Below are 24,679 nucleotides of genomic sequence, written 5' to 3' on the forward strand. Positions count from 1 at the left end.
GTGGCCCTGCCATTGTATGCAGAGGGAAGTGTAAATGGGTTCAGACCAAAGCCCTGGCTCTGGACACCAGGCTCAGGCCTCGATTTGGGTCTCACAGAACTGAAGACCCTCCAACATGAAGGGGCTGTGGCAAGCAAGAGTTGGAATCTGAAACCAGATCTTTTATTATTTGTTTTATAGCAACACTTAGGGGCTCCAGTTGAGATTGGAGCTCATCTGTTTGAATGCTCCCAAGACAGCGCTATCTATTTGGAACCCAAAGCAGTATGAAATCTGGGATACTGTTCTTTGTAGCCTGGACTTACACTACTTTTTTTGTGTAGCAGTTTTTCATGATGTTAACAAATCTTTGCCCGTGGTAGCAATGGCAAGAGTGCTGGTGCAGACCAGCTCAGATGGCTGTCATCACCATGTCATCTGGACCTTCTCTGAATAGAGTTAGGCAACACCGGGGTTAAAATGCTGGTGCCCTGTATACGCTAGCTCTCCCACTATGGCTGCCACTGCTAAAGCTGCAAGGGTGGGAGGCTTCCTGAAAAAATCTTGTGTAGACACAATCTGTGATGGACAAGCCCATAGTGTCCTTAAATACATCTTGTCTCCATTTTAATTTTCACTTATTTAAGCAGATTAGTTATACAGATGTCTCCCTCAGATTGCTGTCTTCATTTAAAAAGTCGTCTGCAGAATTTGTCGTCAATTTAAGCATTCTAATTGCTACCCAATGAAAATCCTCTGGTAGGTGATGAAGCTGCAGAACCCATCGACTGTGGTCTGTTGTCATGGCTCTCATATCTCTCCAAGCTGCTGGTCTCTTGTTCTGCTTAAATTCAGTATCTGCGCTGAAGCCTGAAGCCATCACCCTTTGATGTCGTTTCAAACTTGAAAAAGCAATATGAACAAGTTGATGGGACAGAAAATACAGGTCAGTGTTCATGTGTTCTACTGCAGTAGCCCTTCCTCAGCCTAACTTGAGCTTTGATGGAAAACAGAGAGTTTTGGGGCAATTATTTTTCAAGATACGTTTTCATCTGTGAAAAGTTAATCTTGATCAGTCAGGAAAGTCTGACAAAATCACTATTTGGCTAAATCAGATCAAGTGATTGTTACCTGAAGTAATTAGTTCCTTTTTATCAGCAGTTTTTGTATATTACACAATGTAAAATTTACCATGTTTCTCGGATTCAAGGATTAGGCCTCAATTCAGCACAAGCATGTGCTTAAAATTAAAGCCCTTGTACAAGTTCTTTACTAAATAGGGACAGTTTGCTGCATCAGGTCCTTACTGAGGTGGACCTAAAATACTTTTTTAAAAGGCTTTGGATATTCAAGGTCCAATTCTGCACTCTGTATCCAGACAAAACTCCAAGTCACTTCACGTGGGTGTTTTCCCTAAGCCAGGACTGCAAAATTGGGATGCCAAACATTTAAAAAACACTTTTTCCCCTAAAAGGTATGTGTGTGTGCGTGTGTGTATGCGTGCAAATGTTCAAGGATTGCAAGGCTCCAGATGAAATTGAATTTGATGGAAAAAATCTAAAACCTGGGAAAAACAACATTCGATATAAGTTATTGGGGGAGGGGGGGAAGGGAGGAAAATGACACACAAAGCATAGAGAAAAGGAGGACTTGTGGCACCTTAGAGACTAACAAATTTATTTGAGCATAAGGTTTCATGAGCTACAGCTCACTTCTGAAATCTCTGAAATCACGCATCTGCCTGTACTACCGATGTGTTATTTATGAGGCGCACGCAGGATACAGCACATGCCTTTTATTGATCGCTATGTTCTCAATGTGATTAAAACTGCCGCACCAAGTGCCACGGTGCACTGCAGTTCTCCAGCTGAGTATAAAGAGCCAAAATCCAGGCAGTGCATCCCAGTGTGTCAGAAAACACCCTCTAGTGTAACTCGTCTATGCTTGTTGGGCTCCCCTGTGCAGTGTTAAAGCAATGGGTGAGGTTCTCGGTTATGCCTCTTACGGCCCTTTAAGCCCCCTTCGTGCCCTCCAAAACCTGGGCTGCTCTGGCGGGCTGGAGTGGCCCCCAGTATAAATCAGACAGTTCTGAGAGTTTGTCTAAGTTTCAGCAGCCTCCCTGGGCAGCAGCACTGCATGCTGTGGCCTCCCCCATGACACCCTTTCCCACCCCTGCAGCTCTACCCACAGCACAAAAGCATGAGGGCTTTTAAGGGGGTCCTCAGAAGGCAGCCTACAGCTGTCTTCTTCAGCTCCTGTGATAGGGGTATGTTTCCAGGGCTTGATCAAGGGCTTTCAGACCCACCACTCTATCCCTTTTACCCACTATGAAGGGGCTGGAGTGGAGGTGAGGATCTCACCCTTTCCCTGCATTACTAGGGTTAAAATATACATTCTCTTAGTCATGTATGAATCACCTACCTCATCTTCATCATAATCCCTCTCAGGAAGTCTCCTTGTTTGTGGTCCCATCTCATAAGGGTTCACTTGACTAGCATTGCTAGTCTGGATTGTGGGAAAGATTTTCTCATTTGCAGCAGGGTTGATGGCAGAAACAAGTCCAGGTGTTTCTCTGTTATCTGAATAGTCCTCTCTCAGCAAATGCCTCTTCTCTGGATTTTGCCTTTTATTTGCTCTTTAATGAAAAAGAAAAGCGTCTTTTCCAAGGCTTAACTTTTTAGATGTATCTTGATCCATTTAACCCCCCACTCCTCCTTATTTTTCACACTCTCTTGTCCCTCTTTTTGAAATATGCAATGAGAGTAAATGTTGGTGCACTGCTGCGTGCTATGACATCACTTGTTACAAAGGCCAGACAGCGCAGTTTATAAAGCAAGCCCCAAAACTTCTTATTACAAATATGGTTTAAGGTGCCAGGAGGGGCAGAGATCAGAGAAACCCCTTTCTGTTTTGTCATGGGAAGAGGGAATTCTCCCTGACACAACACTAATTGCACTTGTAACTGTGTATGCAAACAAGAAACTGGTATGTTAATTTATACCCATTACAAAAGCTACTTTCATACATGCAATCAAGGTCCTCCACCCTGCAAATGCCACATTGTATTCCTCCAGGAGTGGGCAAGGGTAGAGTGACTATGCTTGAGTGGCTTCCATACCCCCTGCTTGGGAGGATCATAGGCTCCATGGCAATTCAGAATAGGCCAGTGCACAGGGGAGCATTGGAGCTGGGCTGAGAAAGGGGCCATTGGGTTTAAGATTAGGCAGATCTAGTGGCTGGGAACCCCAGATAAAAGATGCAGAGACAGCTGTTGTCATTCCAGCCCATAGGCTGGAGTAGTGGCTGATGGGGTTGCCCCCTCTGAGGTATAGAACACTGCAACATGCCTATCAGTTACATGCCAGAGACCCAACTACCCCACTATCATGCCAGGGCACAGTGCAGCAGGTACCATCTCCCTCTGCCACCCATGCCAGGGTGAGGAACCTGAAGCCCCCAAGCCAGGCCCACCGCAGCCCCTCTTCTTCCTACGGCCTCAAGCACCTAGGCTATGCCCCCATCTTCTGCTGCTCTGAGCCCATGACCCCAGCCTCTGTTGCTGGACACCCTGGGTTGGTCCCTGTTGCCTACCTGGTGGCTTGCTTAAGGGTAGGTTGGCCCTGCAGCACCCCAGCCTTCTTGTTATTGCCACTCTCTGTCCCTCAACCACGAGTTGCCCCTGCAGCCAGTCCTGTCCCACCTCCTGGAGCTCACCCTCATTGGCTTCCCACCTGGCAGCCCTGGCTGCCCATTGGGGCTCAGTGCAGATGCAGCCCGCATCCCTGAGAAACTTTCTGAGAAAACCCGGGACTTTTACTGTCCCAAGAAGACTTACAGATTTCCCACAACAGCTACCTCAAAAAAAGGGATGATCCTGGGAAAACCTGGACAGGGGGCAACTCACGTGGCTAAGGAGGACCACAGAGGTGCTGAACTTGAGCTCCACAGTCTGTCCCTGGGCTCAAGGGGTGGAGTCTGACCTCCTTTCGGGTTGTGTGTTGTGGCAGAGATATGAATTTAGAGGCTTTAAGCAGGGGGAGGGGGTACATTTCAGCCATATTTGCGTATTTTGGAAACAGACATCCAGGGCCAGATTCTCAACAATGTGAGCACACATTTCTCATGACAGCACACAAATTATTAGAGGAACACATTCAAAGGGGAAAATACCTTACCTTCATGCAAAATGGTGGCAATGATGTGTCCCAAATAGAGAGACAATTGCATTGGCAGCTTTAAAAATCTGGCCCCTCTTTTTGAAACTAGCCCACTCTGTAGAGTTTAGCAATCTCCCTTGTGTTTAAGTGCCTAGCAAGCAACTATTTGTACCTCATTGAAGTGAAAATGAGTCCTGCAGCTAAGCCCAGGATCAGAGCCCCACATAGGACAGCCACAATGATAAGGATCAACAAGGAATCTGAAAAGAGAGAGATTAAAAATTCATAGCAAACATGATATACAAGGGAACCTCTCCTTTTCTACAATAAGAATATATTTTGGAGTAAAATAGATTCTGTACCATCAAAACATATCTATCTTTCATGCTATTACTCTTGGGGCAGTGCTTATGAGATGGCCACCATCATGGATTGAACCCGTCTGCTCCAGAGCTAAAGGCATAAGCTGCTATAGTTTGAGCTAAAGCTCAGAGAGAACTGTAACACTTCATATCCGCTGTGAATCTGCAGAGGGGGACCCCATAACACCCACTCACCAGTGAGTTACATACTTTTTCAGCTCAAAGGAAGCTCATCCAAAGCATCTGAGGCCCATAGCAGTTTGAATCCTGGATCATCCCCACTGACATGACATCTGCCATCTTATCTTGGCCAACTCACACTGGGGATTGAACTAGGAACCTCCAGAGCTAAAAGTATAAGCTACTACAGCTCGAACTAAAGAGCTAAACCTGTACGTGTAGGGATTACAACAACTCATGTCCTCTGTGGATGTGCACGGGGGAGGGGGAGACTCTTTAACACTCACCGGTGGGTTACACTTGCCGTCAGCAAACTCCTGCTCCTGCATTAGGCTCTGCTAGTAAAGACCCTTGCATGGGTGAAGAGTTCTCTTGAAGTAAATGGTCCTCAGCACATGTTCCATACCAGCAGACCCCAGTGCAGGCTCAAGGTCTAAGGTTGCAAATTAACCTCTTTTGCAACCTCCTATTTACATTTGCTTGTGCTTCACTGACATATTTTCTTTTTGTACTGAAATATCACCTGTTTGCTCTCAGTCAAAGGCTGGAGTTTTTGAAAAATTGGAGAAAATCCCTTTGTACAGTTACAACTGATGGAAGGGTGGGAAAAAATGATTTTTTTCTCCTGACTGGCTGCTATTTTCCAAATTTTGTTTGTGAAAACAAAACACCCCCGCCCCCAGCCCCAGTTTTCCTAAAGCCCTTATTTACCCTCCCAAAAAAATCATTAAAAAATTGTTTTCGTTCAATTGTTATGGGGGGTGGGGCATGAAGGAAAGTTCCAGCTAGGTATGCTCTGAACATTTAAATGTTTTTCTCTTCACAGGGGAGGAAGGATGGGCTTGTGGTGCAAGTATGAGCCAGAAGGGCTGGGTTTAATTCCCAGTTCTGCTACAGACTTCTTATATGACCAGGGCAAATCATTTAAACACACTCTGCCTCAACTGTCTTTCTATAAAATGGGCCTCGTACTGACCTCATAGGGCTGTTGTGTAGATTAAAGTTTGTGACAACACTATGAACTCCTGAGTCAAGAATCATTGAGTTGATCAATTTGGGGAGGAAATTTCAGAAGGGAAGTTCTCTTTTACACTTGCTTAGGATGACGTTTTTTCTGATGCTTTTAGTTGTGTAATTGCCTGAAGCACTGTGGAATAATGAAAACCAGCTGCCCAATGCCAGGGTGCTCCAGCTATGTTTTTTCTCCATCTACAGTGTGGCGGAGTTTAAAAAAAAATCCACATGGAATTAAGCAAACTACATTTGCACAACTCCATAATGCTGCCGCTTCAGTGTCTGCTTTAAGATAGAGTAATCAGAATCTTATTTGCTAACTTTGGTGAGTAAAATAACTTTTCATTGCTCTTTACTCCTGCAGAGTCAACACAATTGAGGGCAGATCTACACTAGAAGTGCTACATCAGCGCAGCGGTGCCCCTGTAGAGCATCTAGTGAAGACACTCTATGCTGATGGGAGAGTGCTCTCCTGTTGGCATAATTACTCCATCTCCGTGAGCAGCAGAAGCTATGTCAGCGGGAGAGCGTCTCCTGCCATCATAGCATCGGTGTGAACAGCGCTTAGGTCGCTGTAACTTGCATCACTCAGGAAGGTGGTTTTTTCACTCCCTTGAGCGACGTAAGTGAGATCGACTTAAGCGGTAGTGGAGATTTGCCCTCAGAGAGCGTGAACTGGATTCCATTTCCTCTTGCACATTATTAATGCAGTTGCCTACTAAAATCCAGTCACTTAGCTCTGTGCAGCTACACTGTAGGCAATGAGGGTACAAAGTGTCTCTAAAGGTTTACTCTGAAGATAGTGGGGTGGAGGGGAAGAGGTATAATTGAGACTATCACTTTGCCCACACAACCTTTAGTACTAGTAATGCTGTACTATTTTGGATCATGAGTTAGTCTGTTAAATGTATATATTTGAGAGACACCATATGGTGTGCGGGTGAGTTGATGTTGCCCTCTGAATTTTATTGTTAGAATTTCCCAAGATTGTCTTTAAATTCATAACCTTGCTGTTGCATTTGTGCATATTTTAAGCAATTGGTTTTCTTAAATTGTTTTAGAAAAGGCATTAGAAGTAAGAACCCAAAAGCCTTCTTAACAAAATACATGCAGAGCATTTAACAGGGTCAAAAATTTCTTCCTCCTATAACTTACGCTTATGCCTGGCCAGCTTTACCCTGTGCTGTGTTAAAACTATTATTAGCCATTTCCCTAAAAACTTTCAGGCAAAACATGCAAAGGTTTTGAGGTCTTAGAGTTGAATACACACACAGGTTAAACATATACCAATTTAAGAATATAGTGATGGTAAGAGGAGTTGAAACATTCACATGCAAATGCACCATGCACTGAATTAGACCCCAGCCAGTCACAGTGATTAAACAGTCATAAGTGTCAAGTTCTTCAGCAAACTTCTCTCTACACAGGATGATACTGTCAGCACAACCTCTGAGAGGGATGAGGGGGACATTTCTCTCAACAATATTTTCCTATCCTGTAAGATGTTGAAAAATTGGAGAGTTTGCAGATAAAACTCACAAGAATGAAGGAGCTCAATCTGTTCAGCTATCAAAAAGAAGATCAAGAGGTGACTTAATCATAGTGTATAAATACCTTCCTGAGGAGAAAATATGGGGTACTAAATGGCACTTTAATGTAGCAGAGAAAGGTATGATGAGAACCAGTGGATGAAATTAAAGTTAGACAAATTCAAACTAGAAAAAAGGCATGAAGCATGATTAATCACTGGAACAAATTAACTACCAAGGAAAGTGGTGGATTCTCCATCTCTTGATGCCTTCAGATCAAGACTGGATGGTTTTCTGAAAGACGTGCTCTAGCCAAACACAAGTTATTGGGCTCAACGCAGGCATAATTGGATGCAATTCGATAGCCTGTGTTCTATGGCCAGAAGGAGATCAAACTGGATAATCTAATGGTTTCTTCTGGCCTTAGTGTCTATAATGCTTCCTGCCACATGGCTACAGGACTCACGCTTTTTAACTCATCCTTCCCTAACTTTGTGTTGTTGTTAACATGGTGTGTTTGCATCTCCATATGCTACTAATGCTCACTCTACTATTGCAGGGTCTGCTCTGCAAGTAAAACGTTGCTGGAAATCTTTCCTATAAGTAAACATCAGAAACTCTTGTACTCACTGTTGCTACAGTTTACTCCAGAGTAGCCCACATCACACCTAAACAATAGTAAAAGAAATGGAAATTGAGTTCATGCTGTTCAGTAGATGGTCATGAAACAATGGAACAGTCCCACCCACCACCATCTTCTCTTATTGATGGGTTTCATATTTGTGATCTTATCTCTAAATCTACATCGTTTCTGTGTTGATTTGGGTGAGAAGAAACAGTTGAGGAACACCAATTTCCTTTCTAAACTAAAATTTCTTTGTCCAAGATTTTCAGACATGACTACTGATTTTGGATGTCTCCATTTTTGAAGTGCCCAACTTGATACACCTTAGAAGGGGCTAATTTTCAGAACGTGCCAAGCACCCGTCTATGAAAATCAAGCCCCCATAGGTGTTTCAAGATGGGTGCCCAAAAATGGAGGCACTCACAGTCACTAGCCACTTCTGAAAAACTTGGCCTTTGTGTGTCATAGTCTTTCTTGGGCACCTGAGTGCCGACAGCGACTCACTTTTCATACCAATGCTACCATTTTGAAATAAAAAACTTATGCTAGTGTCAGAATTAATTTTGCTGGTGAATGTAACAGTCATAGGAACAGCTGGATTGACAGAGAATGAAGAAGTTCTCTGTTTATCCAGAGGTACAGCCTGGGTAGTAGCATAGCTTCCCCACACTACTCCAGTAATGAGTTTCAACCCTGTCCTGGAGGAAGCATCTCTAGAGGGAAACCCAAGCAAAATACTATAGGACTTATACTGGTCAGCACATGTGCTTCCCCTGGACCTCAATGGAAGTTCTGCCATGAATTTGAAGCAGTATAGCTCAGTCTTTGTTGGTTACTTAATGTCATTTAATTTGTGCAGTTGAGGGCTGTGATTCTAAAAGCAATATTGTCAACTCCATCCTGTTTTAAATACCACGTTGCCTTATCTTGATAGAACAAAGGAAGTAGCTGAGTACTCACTTCACGCAGTTTCCATCTTTGTTTTTGAAATTAGGAAGACATTGGCAAACTGGGGCGCTGTTTTTACCCGTAACACAATGCATGTGATCTTCTTCAGAACATCTGTTATCACAATCTACATTTTCAATGGAAAAAAACCGAGAGTTGTTTTAAAGACAGTCTGAAAATGGATATTCTGACATAGAGGCTTAATACTTCAATATGCAAATATTTACATTTTCAGTTAACAAAGAAGGTGGCAAAATACACCTGTTTATTTCCTGTCCCCTTATAAACTCACAGAATTCTGATTTGCCTCTGTGCTATGTTATGTCTTTAAGGGCTATCGAATGATCTTTTAATAGAAATACACACACAGAAAAGAAACTTAAATACAGGCACAATAGCAGAAGAAAAAGTACCATTGCTTGGTTCCCACCAGTCTGTGGCCTTGCCAACTCTTGTGATTTTATCATGAATTTTTCCAAGATTTGCTGTTTTTCTTAAAGGCTCAGCTCTTGGAATCAATTAATTAGGTGAGAATCTCAGTTAATAAAGCATGTTTCTAGCACTCGTGGTTACGGAGAAAGGCTTGAAAACATGAACTGAATGTCTGGTAAAGGCTCCAAAACCAAAAGGCAAATAAGAACCCCAAATTTGTTATCTTCTGAAAACCCCTCATGATTGTTGAATGCTTAGGGCTGGCAACGCTGTCTTTGCAGCACAGTCACAATACCACCCCTAAAACCCAGTGGGCAGCAGGGCAGCTGAATCCTAGAAAGGGGATTAGGGGTAGCTGGACTGCTGGCTAGCTCTGGGTCATGGTGAGGCAATGGGCCAACCTCATAAGCCCCAAGAAAATCTGCAAACCGTCAGGGAAAATAATAACACCGAGTCCTACAGGCATGCTAGTAAGAGACAATAATTCATTCAATAGGTCCTGTTAAATAACAAAGACCTGCTATTTGTAAACCGCTGGTATGCACAGTCAGGCTCCAGATTTTTTTTAAGCCCAGCAGCCCTGGTGGATTGACTCCTGAACCATTTGCAAGGAGAATAGGTTATCTACCCAATGCTCAGCTGGCTATGTGGTACCAATACTGTGATTTCAATCACAATACCCAGATGGTTTAAATTAGTCACATGCTTAAGAGCGTTGCTAAATTGGGATGGAATGACTCATGTGATTAAAGTGAAGCACCTGCTTAAGATCACTGTTTCATCAGGGCTTCAGTGCCCAATTTTCAGAGCTGCAGATGCTCAGCACCTGAGAAAATCCCTTCTTCTCAAATGGTGCTGACACAGAGTGCAACCAAGGGGAAATGAAGGCGGGGAGAGGAAAGCCCAACCCATTATAAGAGCTTATAATGGTCATAAAGCTCTCACCTGAACAGGTTTTTTCTTCTTTGTTCTTCTTAGCGAATCCTGATTTGCACTCACACGTTAGTCCATCAGTGTCCACACAATTAGTAGTTACCTCATCACAGCCATAAATGTCACATTGTGAAAGTTCTAAAAACACAATGAAATATTTCAAAGACTGATCATAAAATAAAATCTATAATTAGCAGCAGCCTTTAATACGAAGTAGTGTGCCTGCTTAATAGCCTATGTACTGTATAGTTAGTATTTCTGAATTCAATTTTAAGCTATATTTAGGGTACAAATACCCCCCCCCGTCACCTTGAATTAACCTTTACAGTATTGATGACCTTCCCAGCAACTGAACCATTCCTATCACAGGTGCTGATCTCTCATCTCTCCCTGCCTACAACTGGCCTGATTTGCCTCCCAGCAGCCTAACCTTCCTCAATGCCATCCAGAAAGAAGTTCTCGTGAAGGTTTCTTCCTTTAGCCCCTTTAAAAAACATGCAATCCACCCCCTGCCCTCCCATACAGGGAGTTGCGCTTTAGTGGAGACGACTGATGGATGTAAAGCTGAGCATACATGTAAGTATTTGCAGGATCCGAGCTTATAAGTAATATGTCATACAGTGTTCAACTTATATATAACTTGAAATTGGGATAGAAGCTCAGCATAGGAGAGGAGCTCTATAATTGATTGGGGTTAGAAAAAATATCCCCTGTGGATGGGTTATTCAATAATTTCCACTATGGAGGTTGTTCTATCTTTTTCTGAGGTATTTGGTACTGACCACTCAGAGACATTAGGTTCACTTGATTGTCTAAACTAGCATAGCAATTTCTATAGTTTTAAATTATTTAAAATTGATTCAGGAAAATAAACCTCAAAATGATACTTTGAAAAGAAATCTATCAGGATTTTGTTTCAAGTTGGTTCCAAAAGCTATGGCTTTGTTTGATTTGCACAGCTGTAAGTGATGACAAATGAGTAAATGGCACTAATAAAGCCATGCTTACATCTTAGTTTAATTTTTCCATTTAGAATGTTACATCCTCAAAAAAAAAAAAGAAAAAAAAGGACTAGCATAAAATATTCTGTCCGACTCAAACTTCAAATATCAAACTTGCTGCTACAGCACTGAGAGTGCTCAGACACCCCATGCACAGAAGGAATCTTCTTGAGAAGATAATTAGGCATCTTAAATTATTTAATAATTGACTATAAATAGAAGGGACTGAATTGTAGATTTTAAAGATTCAGTTTTACAAAGCAATCTTAATCCACCAGGACTCACAAGGAGTTCAAAGCTATTGTAATTCCGGCAAAATTGAGTCACATACTAGGTCATCCTCTGAGCCCTCCCACAAATTTTCAGCAAAAGATTCAGCTCAGTTCCTAACTATGGGCTTAATCCTGCAAGGCGCTCAGTGATCTGACCTTGATCTATCAAAGCACTTAAGCACATGCTTAACTTTAAGCACGTGAATAGTATTACTGGGTAAATATGCTGGCCTTGTTTTAGCAAGGCAATAAAGTACAAAAATAGTCCCACTGAACTCAGTGGAATTATTCATGTGCTTAAAGTTAAACATATGCGTTCGTGCTTTACTGGCTAAGGACAAAGGGATTTGGCATCTGTACAAATGAGCCCTAAGGCCCTGTCCCATCACGAGCTCTGCATGGACACAGGTGTCCATTTGCATGGAGCTCAGTAGCAGGATCAGGGCACTGGTGTGCAAGTTTTATTTTTGCCAGAGTTCATTAAAAATGTGAACATTTTTCACAAACATTTTAGAAAAAAATACCTTGTGCCTGTTTTTCCTTGAAAAATGTCAACGTTTTTTGACTGGTCCCAGCTTCTGCTGATTTTTAATTAATGATACTTTTGCAGGAAATAATAGAGAAAGTGCAAAACGTAACAAAAGATGTTCAGCTCTAAGCGTTAATGCACTTTTCCTGCAAGAGTTGGTTGTTTTAGTAACGTAAGAATTTCCATACTGGATTACACTGGTGAGACATCTCTTCCGGTACCTGGTCACTGTGGCCCCAGTTCAGGAAAGTGCTCAAGCATGTGCTTAATCCGTCCCTATTCAGAAAACACTTAAGCTCATGCTTAAGTTAAGCATTTACTTAAATATTTTCCTAAACTGGGATGCTGGCCTAAATGTGGCCAATACCAGATGCTTCCGAGGATGGGGTAAGAAACCCACCTACTGGACAATTATGAATAATCAGACAATAGGGAATTTTCCTTACTCACTCGCCAATAAGAGATTGTCTTATACTCAGAAACACAGGAGTCATATTTCTTTTATTTTTGTCCTGTGTAAAGAGAGGGACTGTATTTTTATTCTGTGTTTGTCCCGCAGCTGGTACAATGGGTTCCTGGTCCATGGCTCCTAAGTGCTATGACAATACAAACAATAAATAATAATGCTCCCATTAGCTACATAAACTGTAACATTCAGAAAAACATTCATTTTGGAAATGAATATTCCTCTTCTATTCCCAAATACAAATATAACATTGTCTGTGTCTCAAAAAGACAAAAAGTTACAATGAATGGTTGAGTTTTCAAAGTAGATTAGGGGATTTAGACATAACTCATTAAAATTAATGGAGGGTATGTTTCAAAGAGCTCTGTCCTCATCAGCTCGGAAAATCTCCGCCAGTGTTCTTAGTCTAGTACTTACTTTGATAGCTGCCATTATTGAAATAGGAATGGACTTTCAATGCTTCTTCTATAAGGCTAGCAACACCATTAGCGTTTAATTCTGTGGTCACTTCAAACATGTTGCTTATTGTCACGATAGTTCCACTGGTCTCCGCTTTAATCTGTATTTTAGATTTTGCTGAACTTTGTCTGAAAAATAAGAATCTAGTGTAATTGGAGAAAGTACCATAAAAACCACATTTACTTTAACAACAGATTTTTGTAATCAATCACACAGGCATATCATAGGCAGTGAGAGCAGATTTGCCCACAGACACATTATACCACTGTGCGGTGCCTCTTGGTTCTCACCCGGCGATAACATCTTGAGGGGGTGAAGATCATTCAGTCTCCACATCCCATTCTTTAGTCTCTGCTCTGCCAACACGTGATCCAATGAATGCAAATGAGTTGCAACAGGATTTTATGAATTGGTCATTTTCTCACTAGAAATTAGACTGAGATCACAAATTCACTGACTACTGGTTATTTGCACCAACCTGGATCTCATGTCAATTGGTAACCAAGAGGTTTACGATGCTCTATCCTACTTAGTAACTCCTTGAGGCATCCAGTCCCTGTTGTGATGAGGTTTTCACTCTTAACCCTAATCATTACACTTTCAAGAGCCAGATTTTCAAATAACATGGGTGTACAATTGCCCAAATAATTTTTGCATATTGTGTTAAGTGCATACGTACGTGAACAAATAAGTAAAAGGCTGAAGTCAGAGTGGTCCTAAATGTGCCCCAAACATTTTTCCCTCTTAATGCTGCTGAATACAATAGTAACTTTACTAAGGGCCAGATTCTGATACCTATATTCATGATGAACAGGGTCTTATGCCATGTTTGTCTTACCCCTTTGGCTATTATCAATAGGAATACCCATGGAGTAAAGTGCTACTCAGCATAAGTTAAGCTCTTGGAATCTGGCCCTAAAAATTTACGTACCACATCAATACCATATTCTACTCTCAGTATTTTTGCAAAACTCCCATTGTTACTAGAGGGGGTTCTACTGTGCATCAAGAGGTATTGTCTCAGATCACCCTACACACAGGATGAGTCTGAAACTTCTGATGCTAAAATGTGTATTTTCCAAAGTGGGCCACATTCCCAAAAGCAAGAAGTCCTCACTGATCTGAAACCTCGTTTAGCTGAGTTCATTTCATATTGCTCATCTGAATTGATTAAAGGAGGATTGACAGTATATAAGTTGGGGCAAACTAAGAAAGCAATGTGAGCGATGCGTTCTGTATCTATGCTATGTACACAAAGAGAGATCACAAACACACACACACAAACACAGGAGCTGCTGAACTTACCTTATATTCACAATTATTGTCTCTCCATAGTCTGTCTTATTTTTGAAAGTTGTGTTGAACTATGAAAGATAAAATGAATTTGGTTTATACCTTTGTAAAACCACAGAACAAAATAGCCAAGGGAAATTTGTGGGTTCATCTCTCTCAGAGCCAGTTAGGGAAATTAAAGGCCCAGAGCTCCCCATGCCATGTCCAGGCAAATTCGTATTGGCTCCTAAGAGAGCTCTGCCTAAACAAGGAGTGCCGGAGTGGGCCATAAAATTGAGTATAATAATAAATGACCACTACATACAGACACTGTAGGGTGCACCATCCACCCAGGCTCCACACTTAAAGGGATGCCTCTATGCACAGATCTTCCTCATCCAGCTTGGACAGAGGGAGAGGGGGACTCAGCCTCCCCAGCGGAACCAAAGCCCTGTTCCCCATGACACTATGGAGGGGCATCCTTGGGCCTCTGATATCCATGGTGAGGAGCAGACCAGGGACAGAGGCAGTGGGGTGGGTTCAGGATGAACATCATTTCCCGCCCTGCCGCCTTGGCAAGCTGCGAACGGTGAGTGGAGTCTCAAGCCGTGGTAACTTTTCTGTGGCTCCATCTCCTCCCCATCTAGCCCTCAAACATGTGCACTGGAGCTTCCCTCCCCCCCCCCCCCGCGTAAGGTAGGGGGAGGTTCTCAGAAGCATTGGATAATGGAGGAATCCTTGGTAGCACAAGTCCAATGGAGGCTCACAGCTAGAGAGCATGTGCAGGACAGTGAGCCCAGGAGACGGTGGGGAGGCACATCCGCCCACAGATGTTTCTGTTCCTCCAGCAGATCACAGATATTCATGCGACTCTGGGAGGTTCAGTGGCTGAGCCCCCTTCTTATGGCACAAGGATGTGCGTGTGCGGGTACACTCATACACAGAGTCCATCTCTCTGGCTGAAGTACCCAGAGGAAATCCCACAATGGGAAACTCATAGTGGCTTCTGTTCCTAGACCTCTTCACACAGGTTTCTTAGCAGGAGGGGAAGATCTCTCCTCCCTTCACCAATCAGTGCGACATGGGGCACCAAGAAGCAACTCTTATAATGAGCAAATCCATCATCATAGTCCATTAAAGAACATTAGTATAATCACCCAGTATATCCCACTTCCCCAGGAAAGCTCTTCCAAGACTTCATTCAATGTTTATACAAAAGCACATTGTGTTTAACATTCCCCTCATTCATACTATTCATCTACTTATAGAACGGAAATTAGGACTCTTATTTAGGTGCCTAAATCCATATTTAGACATCTAAACTTTAGGCACCAATGTCTGAAAATGCTGGCCTTTACTTATGCTCATATGGTAGGAATACATTTTCCCGTATAAAACTGTAACTTACTTTTACTCTTATTAATGAGAATTACTGTCTCAAACCTGCTGATGATGTTCAAATAGTTATCACTGAGTAGGATCATGTTTACTATGATGTACAAGTTATTCCAATCAAGGCATGAGGCCTACAAAAAGTACAGAATTTGTAATAAGAAAATAAATATGTATTCGTCCACCCTCCTTGTAGAAACATTTGAATTAAAAAAAGGGTGCAGATACAGCAGCCTTAGGACATAGGTGCCCAGAGCTTTAAAACTGTACAGATTCAAGGCACACAACAGAGGCTGGTCAGCAAATTTCCAGTTGAACAGTTTTCCAGCAGAAAATGCTGTTTTGTCAAAAAATTTAAATGTTTTGCAGGAACATGTTGATTTCTATGAAAGCTGCAATAGAAAAAGTGGAGATGGTGATGGAGTTTTCCCTTCTATCAGCCTGGGGGGGGGGTTCCCTCTCCACCTCAGACTTCCTCCTGTCGCCAGTTTGGGGGTTTCTCCATCCACCTCCCTGCCATCTTAAGTCAGCCGGGAGGAAGAAGCAGTGCAAGGGGACAGGGAGACCTGGGACAGGTGCCAGCAGCATTGATATGTTCTCAAATGGGAATTTTCCCTTTCATGGGAAATTCTGAAGTTCGACGTTTTGATCCAATTTGGAACAAAACAAAATCTTGCACACTTGGAATTTCCTGTGTGACAGAAATCCCATTTGTTGACCAGCTCTAGTATACAAGGCCAAATTTTGGTTTCTTATCTATGAAAGAAAGAGAACAATACTTCAGGCACAACCTGTACTGTCAAACTCAGTTTCTTATCCGCCTCTAGGCCCTGTCTTCACCACAGCCTGCCCCCAGACTGCATTCCCTGCACCAACTCTTCTTTAATACCTGCCTTTCTCTTAAAGAGATAGAACCCTGTCATAGGGTCTGTTTGTTTTACATTCTATGGGACTTTTTAATAAGGGAAGCAAGTAAGCAAATTAGGGGCAAATTCTGATCTCCGACACATACATGCAACTTCCACTGACTTCAGTAGGAATGATGTGTGTACATCTCTGAGGGTAGAATTTGGCTGTCATGTAAAGGAGTCTAGACTGATGTAGCATATCCCGTGACGGAGGTTGAAGAAGGTGTAAGTTATGCTGACCAAGACACCACTTTGAGGCCCCATATCTTCCTGCACATATCTCATTCCAGGAAGCAGATCTCAAGATTAAATATATATGGAAGAATTTTTTTAAATGACTCACAAAATCTGTGACATTTTTGTATAATTGCTTATACTCTGGAGAGTTTTCATGTGCCATGCTGTCGGTATACGGTGTTTTCAGCGTCAACTGTCCAGGGAATACTTTTCCTAAAAATAAAGCAGAGACATTAATTCATTACACTGCATTTGTAATAAACAGGGTTACAATGTTGGGTTATCCATGTTTTAGAGATGAGAAGCAACTCTGCATAGGATCTATATTTGCTAATTTTCTTCTATTGGAGGAGACAGGAAGGGATAAGTATTCACTTAACCAACCCTTATCAAAAAAGGGTTAAACCCTGCTATCAGTGGCACGGAAGGAAGAGAAACTGATGTGGTTCTTCTAGTAAAATAATGTTAAACTATGAGTGTGGCTCAACACAAACAAAAACAGGATATGTCCAAGTATTACCGCATTTAATGGCATAAGCCAAGATTTTCATGAATGGGTGCATAGATGTCAACATGGGGTCCCCAGGGATCAGTTCTGGGTCTGGTTCTATTCAATATCTTCATCAGTGATTTAGATAATGGCACACAGAGTACACTTATAAAGTTTGCAGAGGATACCAAGCTGGGAGGGGTTCAAAGTGCTTTGGAGGATAGGATTAAAATGCAAAATGATCTGGATAGTGGATCAAAAGCTAAATATGAGTGAACAGTGTAACACTGTTGCCAAAAAAGCAAACATCATTCTGGGATGTATTAGCAGGAGAGTTGTAAGCAAGACATGAGAAGTAATTCTTCTACTCTACTCCGCACTGATTACTTCTCAACTGGAGTATTGTGTCCAGTTCTGGGCACCACATTTCAGGAAAGATGTGGACAAACCGGAGAAAGTCCAGAGAAGAGTAACAAAAATGATTAAAGGTCTAGAAAACATGACCTATGAGGGAAGATTGAAAAAAAAACTGGGTTTGTTTAATCTGGAGAAGAGAGGATGGAGAGGGAACAGAAGACTCACAGGGGACATTTTTCAAGTACATAAAAAGTTGTTACAAGGAGGAGGAAGAAAAATTAACCTTATCCTCAGCGGATAGGACAAGAAGCAATGGGCTTAATTTGCAGCAGGGGTGGCTTAGTTTGGACATTAGGAAAAACTTTCCAACTGTCAGGGTGGGTAAGCACTGGAATAAATTGCCAGGGGAGGTTGTGGAATCTCCATCACTGGAAATTTTTTAAGAGCAGGTTAGACAAACACCTGTCAGGGACTGTCTAATACTTAGTCCTTCCATGAGTGCAGGGGACTGGATTAGATGACCTCTTGAGGTCCCCTCCAGTCCTATGATTCTATGGCATATGGATTTTGGGGCAGATTTTCAAAGGTCTAGGGGTGCCCAAAGGTGTCTAATGATTGAAATTATGGGTGTTAGGTGCCTAACCTGCTTAGGCACTTCAGAAAATCCTACTTGGTGCCAATCTGCATCTCTAGGTGCCTAAATAACTTTGAAAAGCTGGCCTTTGGGCACCTAAGTAAGAGGCCTAATTTCCCCAAATGCTGAGCACCCAGCAGCTCCTATGCAGTCCCACTTCAACAGGACTTGGGTGGGTGCTCACCAGTTTGGAAAATAAGGCCATTTTTTTAGAAGCCTATTTTTGGCACCTGCTTTTTTAGTCTTGGCCATAAACATTAGCTTTCACTTACCCCGGGGTTTCTGTCTGCTTTTCATGCAATTTAATTCACACCCTTAGCCCTGTGGGAGTACAGTTTTTTCTAGTGGGTTAAATCCTTTTGTTTCAATAATGCTTCAGGAGGTAAAACAGGTCAACCCAATGGGAACTATTTGCAGAGTAAAGTGCTACTCAGTGTGGGTCAGAGTGGAGGAGACTTGCCCAGACCATGTACATTTTCACTGAGAAAATTAGAATGAGTATAGAAAATGCACCATTGTCTGTGCAGTGGATTAAGAAAACAGATCACCAGCAGCCAACTCACCTTCCTGACATCTTGATGTGCTATAGTAGTATCCATATGGGCACTGGCACATATAACCTTGATATAGGTTAATGCACTTAGCATTGCCACCACACGGTTTATTTGCACAGCCCAGAGGTGCTTCTAAGAGGAAAGATATTGACACAGCTGAACAATGCACTAGACCAGGAGGATGGAAGCTTTTTCGTTTTCCTCCTGTTAAACTAGTCATGCCTCGAGAAGAGTCACACACTTAAACATGCCTTATGACAGTAGGCCAAATCCTCAGCTGGTATGAGTTGGTGTTACTCCATTGACTTCCATGGAGCTATGCCTGTTTACACCATCTGAGGATCTGGCCCAGTATGCAACAGTAAGGCCGCAGATGAATCATGATATGCAATCAATTCTAAACTGTTAAGTTTCCTCTAAGCAAACAAGGCCAAAAAGGACTCTAAGCAACCTGTCCCAGCTGCTCCTAGGTGGAGGCCTGGCAAGCAGCTCTGCGCACTTCCCCTGTCCCACCCCGAGCACTGGTACCCAGCTTCCATGAGCCGGGAACTGCAGCCAATGGGAGCTGCAGGTGGAGGCAGTGAGTGTCTCCCGGATCTGGCACCCCGCACCCACTCCTGTGCCCCAAGCTCCCTCCTCCACCCAAACTCCCTCCCACAGCCTGCATGCCACAGCCCGCTCATGCCCCAACCCCCTGCCAGCCCAGCGACAACCCGACTATAAACCGGACTTTCAATGAAGATCAGAAATGCCAGTTTATAGAGCTTTCCAGTTGGTGAAATGCTGGATAAAACAGCTTTTACTCTGTGTGTGTGTGTGTGTGTGTGCACGCGCGCACTGAAAAGATAGGAAATTCCACAATTAAGGTTGCCTGTGCAACCTTAATTTAGCCCCTTAGTGCATATGCATTACAATACAGTTTTTAATTGCATGATCACATACTATTTTTTCCACAAGACCCCTGCCTCACTCAGTGCACAGGATGGATGGTGCTCACTGCACAGATGACTGTTACTATTACTTTTTACACTGAGAGTGTGGCCCAGGTGATATTTCCTGCACAATATTCATTCCCTGCTCTGAATATAGAATTATTAATTTCCTCATGGGCATCTCTATGGCACTCATCACTATTATATCTGAGTGCTTCACAGACTCTAAAGACCTTACCTTCCATCACTCCTGCAGAGTAGGGATGTATTATTATCCCATTTTACCAATGAGGAACTGAGGCACAAGGAGATTAAGGCCAAAAGTGTCCACTAATGTTGAGTGCTCAGCTTCAGACACTAAGGGCCTGATTTTTCATAAGGACATAAGAGCATAAGGACGGCCATACTGGGTCAGACCAAAGGTCCATCTAACCCAATATCCTGTCTTCCGACAGTGGCCAATGCCATGTGCCCCAAAGGGAATGAACAGAAGAGGTAATCACCAAGTGATCCATCCCCTGTTGCTCATTCTCAGCTTCTGGCAAACTGAGGCTAGGGACACTATCCCTGCCCATCTTGGCTAATAGCCATTGATGGACCTCTCCTCCATGAATTCATCGAGTTCTTTTTTTAACCCTATTACAGTCTTGGCCTTCACAACATCCTCCAACATCATTTCAGAGTGCTTGGCCGTTTTATACCACTCGATATTCTCAATGCACAGCTCCCATTCACTTCAGTTGCCATTTTATGAGCAGGTGAGTGCATTTCTGCAAATGTGACCTATAAAATACAGCACACACAGTTAGCAGACACCAGTAAAAAAATGTGGTTTAAGGGACTTGACCAGCATCACCCTAGAACTCTGTGGCAGAGGCAGGGATAGAACTCGATTCTCCAGGAGGCTAATTCAACCATTTTAACAACAAGACCATCCTTTCTAATGAGGCCCAAAGAGGCCTGTAAACAAATGTGGGTCCCACAGCCAACAGCCCCATTCACAACACAGTCTTGATACTAAATGCATGTGATGGACCTGCTCCAGGAATGTGAGGCCAGGGTCTTGTGGAAAAAATATTAGTGATCATGTAACAAAGACTGTATTGTAATGCATATGCACAAGAGGGCCACATCATAAACTTGTTAGCTGCAGTAGCTACAAGATGGTAATAACAGAGAGATTGGAGGAAAAACCTGTTTTTCTTTCTTTAGTCAGTTTGTTTCCTTTTTCATTTGACAACACTTTGTGACTAGTCTGTCAGTGTTTCCCCTGTAGAGCCAGGCAATTCTATGTATGGGTGTCCCATTGCTAGAGGGTGATGGAAAGAGAGGACCTGAAGCTTCTTTTAAACAACTTTTATGAACTGACTGGGAGCTGCCCAAGGCAAGCGCCACCCGGCTGGAGCCTGCACCCTGAACCTCCTGCCCCAGGTCAGAATGCCCTCCCGCACCCCAAGCCCCTCCTCAAGGTTGGAACCCCCTTCTGCACCCCTCCCTCTCAGAACCTGTACCCCAACCCTCTGTCCCAGCCCTGAGCCCCCTCCCGGAGTCTGCACCCCCTCCTGCACCCCAGCCCCCTACCCCAGCCCAATGAAAGTTAGGCAGGGTGGGGGAGAGTGAGCGATGGAGGTAGGGGGATGGAGTCAGTGTGGGCGTGGCCTCAGGGAAGCCGGGGGGGGGGGGGGGCAGAGGTTTTTGGTTTTGTGCAATTAGAGTGTAGAGTTTTTGTATGTATGATGTCACTTCCATTCCATTCAATCTCTTACCTGTAGAAGATGCAGATTGTGTAGCAGAGGTATCTCCTGTAAAAGAATGAACATCTTACAATGCAAACCTCAGATAATTATTTTTCAACAACCTAGTTTTCTACAACTACCCATCCAAATCAAACTGATTTTTTAAAGGAAATTGTATCTACTTAAAAATCTCTCTTCTATCCGGAAACTTATTCGCTGCTGCATCTGCAAAATGGCAATAACAGAGAGATTGGAGGAAAAAACTGTTTTTCCTCTATTTAGTCAGTTTGTTGCCTTTTTCATTTGACAACACCTTGTGATTAGTCTGTGTTGGGGGGGCAGGGGTTCTGGGGGGCAGTCAGGAAGGAGGGGGCAGTGGATGGGGTGGTGGGGGGCAGTCAGGGGCAGGGATTCCAGGGGAGGTCGGGAACAGGGGGCGGGGGGGAGGGTCCTGGGTGGGGATGTCAGGGAACAGGGGGGGTTGGATGGGGCAGGAATCCCGGGGGGGGGGGGGCCGTCAAGGGGCGAGAAGCAAGGGGGAGCAGAGGCACAGCCTGTCACAGCCTCCCCTAACCAGCCCTCCATACCATTTCTGAAACCCGATGTGGCCCTCAGGCCAAAAAGTTTGTCCACCCCTGGATTAGAGGAAAAAGCCCTATTTTTCTCTGTGTAGTCAGTTTCTTTACTTTGGGCAGTTGATAACACTTTGTGCCTAGCCTGTGGCAATGGTTCCCCTGTAGAGTCAGACAATCAGTTCCACCCCCATTCTTTGTATGGGTGTCCCACTGCTAGACGTGACGAAAATGGAGGACTTGAAAGCTTCCTTTAAACACCCATTATAAACTGACTAAATTTGAAATTGATGTCAGCTACTCCGTTGAGCTTCACTATTATATCATCATCTTTATCAGTTATATTTTACAATTCTTTTCTGTAGCAAAGTATTTTTTATTATGATTTTAAGATATATACTTATCAATCAGCTCCATTCTTCCCGCTTACCTGTCGTAGTTATGGGTGCCTGGGTAGCGGTGGGTCCCTGGGTAGTGGTACTTTCTGTAAAATAAGAAACAAATCTTTAAATGCAAGCCACACTATGGCATCCTAGTAAATATATATAGACGTTAGACTTGACCTGACTAAATTTGAAATTGACATCAGCTACTCTGTTGGATCCTCACAATTAAATCATCGTCTTTATCAGTTATATTTTACAATTCTTTTCTGTAGCAAAATATTTTTGATTATGATTTTAAGATTTATACTTATCAATCAGCTCCATTCCTCCCACTTACCTGTCAGTGCCTGGGTAGCGGCGGGTCCCTGGATAGTAGTACTTTCTGTAAAATAAGAAACAAATCTTTAAATGCAAGCCACACTATGGCATCCTAGTAAATATATATATACTTTAGACTTGACCTGACTAAATTTGAAATTGACATCAGCTACTCTGTTGGGTCCTCACAATTAAATCATCGTCTTTATCAGTTATATTTTACAATTCTTTTCTGTAGCAAAATATTTTTTATTATGATTTTAAGATTTATACTTATCAATCAGCTCCATTCCTCCCACTTACCTGTCAGTGCCTGGGTAGCGGCGGGTCCCTGGATAGTGGTACTTTCTGTAAAATAAGAAACAAATCTTTAAATGCAAGCCACACTATGGCATCCTAGTAAATATATATAGACATTAGACCTGACCTGACTAAATTTGAAATTGACGTCAGCTACTCCATTGCGTCTTCACAATTAAATCATCATCATTCTCAGTTATATTTTACAATTCTTTTCTGTGGCAAAATATTTTTGATTGTGATTTTAAGATTCATACTTATCAATCAGTTTGATTCCTCCTGCTTACCTGCTACAATTTTGGGTGTCTGGGTAGTGATACTTACTGTAAAATAAGAAACAAACCTTTAAATGCAAACCACACTATGACATCCTGGTAAATATATATAGACATCAGACCTGACCCTAACTCAGAGAACTGACATGAAGGTTTTAACTTCCTTGCAAACGGAAGATGTGCTGTTCTTGGCCGTTTGTTATGGTAATGTCCCAAATATTAACATATACATTGAATGTTCTCATGTTATACTCCTGGGGGCATTCTGCACTAAAAATCAAAAATTCTGCACCCAAAAATTAAAAATTCTGTGCACAATATTAAAAATTCTGCAAGTTTTGTTTGTCAACATAATGCTACACAATCACACCAGTTTCAATTATTTTGGTAATTAATTTCAAAATACCTGCCAGCAAGTATGTCTGTAACATTACAGACACACACATTAATTCCCCCAGGAGCAGAGAGTTAAAGAAACCCTCTGACAACCCAGTTTCTGTTTCTCCGCTCCCTTCACTACCACTCCCGAGCCCAGCCATGACCACCCCTCACCCACCCCAGACATCTGCACCTTTCCTCCCCCAGAGCCCAGGGATCCAGAGGGAGAAACAGCCTGATGCTTGGTCCCAGGTTTGGACTGATTTTTCTGTGCACTGCCCTCTCCTTCCCTCAGGGCATGCTCAGAACTGCAGCTGCCAGGAACTCTCTAGTTCCCTTCCCCTCACCTCAGCATAGTCTTCTATGTGCGAGCTGGGGTCTGCCAGGTTCAATAGCCCCTAGTGGCAGCTAGTAGCATTGAAGTCCATTTCTGTGGGGGAAAGGAAATTCTGTGCGCACGTTAATTTCTGCAAAATTCTGCATTGCGCAGTGGCACAGAATTCCCCCAGGAGTAACGTTAGGATAAGATATATTCATTGAAAGCACTAAGGGGCATCAGAGGAAAGAAGCCCTAGGATTGTCAGTGCCATGTGTTCAGCAGCAGCTGCAGCAGGTTGGCAGACCCCAAAGAGCCGTAGCCTCCTTGCAGATCATGCTAGTGCCCCACGATGAGTTGCTCAGTAATAATGATTTTTCTTCAGCGTCATAGCTGTGCCTGATGCTTTGAAACATCCGGTGTACTCATCCCCACTCCACTCCTATTCCTTCTGCTTACCTGACATGGCTGTGAAAGCTGCAGCAGAACCTCCTACCAAAGAGCTAACTACATGACATCTCTGGAGATCAGCTCTGATTTTTACATACGTAATATTCCAGGTGAGTAACCCATGGGAGTTAGAACTCCCTACAAAGTGAGAGATGGGATGTTCTTGTCTATTTGTTATGCTTATGTTTCAAGTGTAAACATTTAAAGTACCCGTGACCAGGTTTGTGGACAGCTTGTTTATCAAAACCACAAGGGAGATTCAGCCGGAACAAAGTCCTGCTCCTAT

At 43.0% G+C, this 24,679-nt stretch overlaps 1 protein-coding gene across 1 annotated transcript; it reads right to left on the reverse strand.

Moving 5' to 3' along the window:
* Window positions 1–830: 830 nt before the first annotated feature.
* Window positions 831–24,409, reverse strand: MUC13 (mucin 13, cell surface associated). Its single transcript, XM_077830367.1, has 15 exons — window positions 24,403–24,409; window positions 22,978–23,022; window positions 22,694–22,738; window positions 22,401–22,454; window positions 21,429–21,464; window positions 18,740–18,862; window positions 16,802–16,908; window positions 14,192–14,250; window positions 12,845–13,014; window positions 10,172–10,297; window positions 8,807–8,921; window positions 7,852–7,889; window positions 4,309–4,396; window positions 2,401–2,614; window positions 831–881 (listed from the first exon to the last, which is right to left on the reverse strand). Exons 1-15 carry the CDS (start codon window positions 24,407–24,409, stop codon window positions 831–833), a joined length of 1,278 nt encoding a protein of 425 aa, XP_077686493.1.
* Window positions 24,410–24,679: the final 270 nt, after the last annotated feature.

Source organism: Eretmochelys imbricata, chromosome 11, assembly GCF_965152235.1.
Source record: "Eretmochelys imbricata isolate rEreImb1 chromosome 11, rEreImb1.hap1, whole genome shotgun sequence".
Taxonomy (NCBI): Eukaryota; Metazoa; Chordata; order Testudines; family Cheloniidae; genus Eretmochelys; species Eretmochelys imbricata.

Bases quoted from the DNA above. Each gene is read 5' to 3' on its own strand.
- MUC13 (XM_077830367.1), bottom strand. The intron at 13,015-14,191 runs GTAAGTTCAGCA...CTTATTTTTCAG, and splicing joins ACAATAATTGTGAATATAAG to ACAAAGTTCAGCAAAATCTA. The intron at 10,298-12,844 runs GTAAGTACTAGA...TTGTGTTTTTAG, and splicing joins CAATAATGGCAGCTATCAAA to AACTTTCACAATGTGACATT.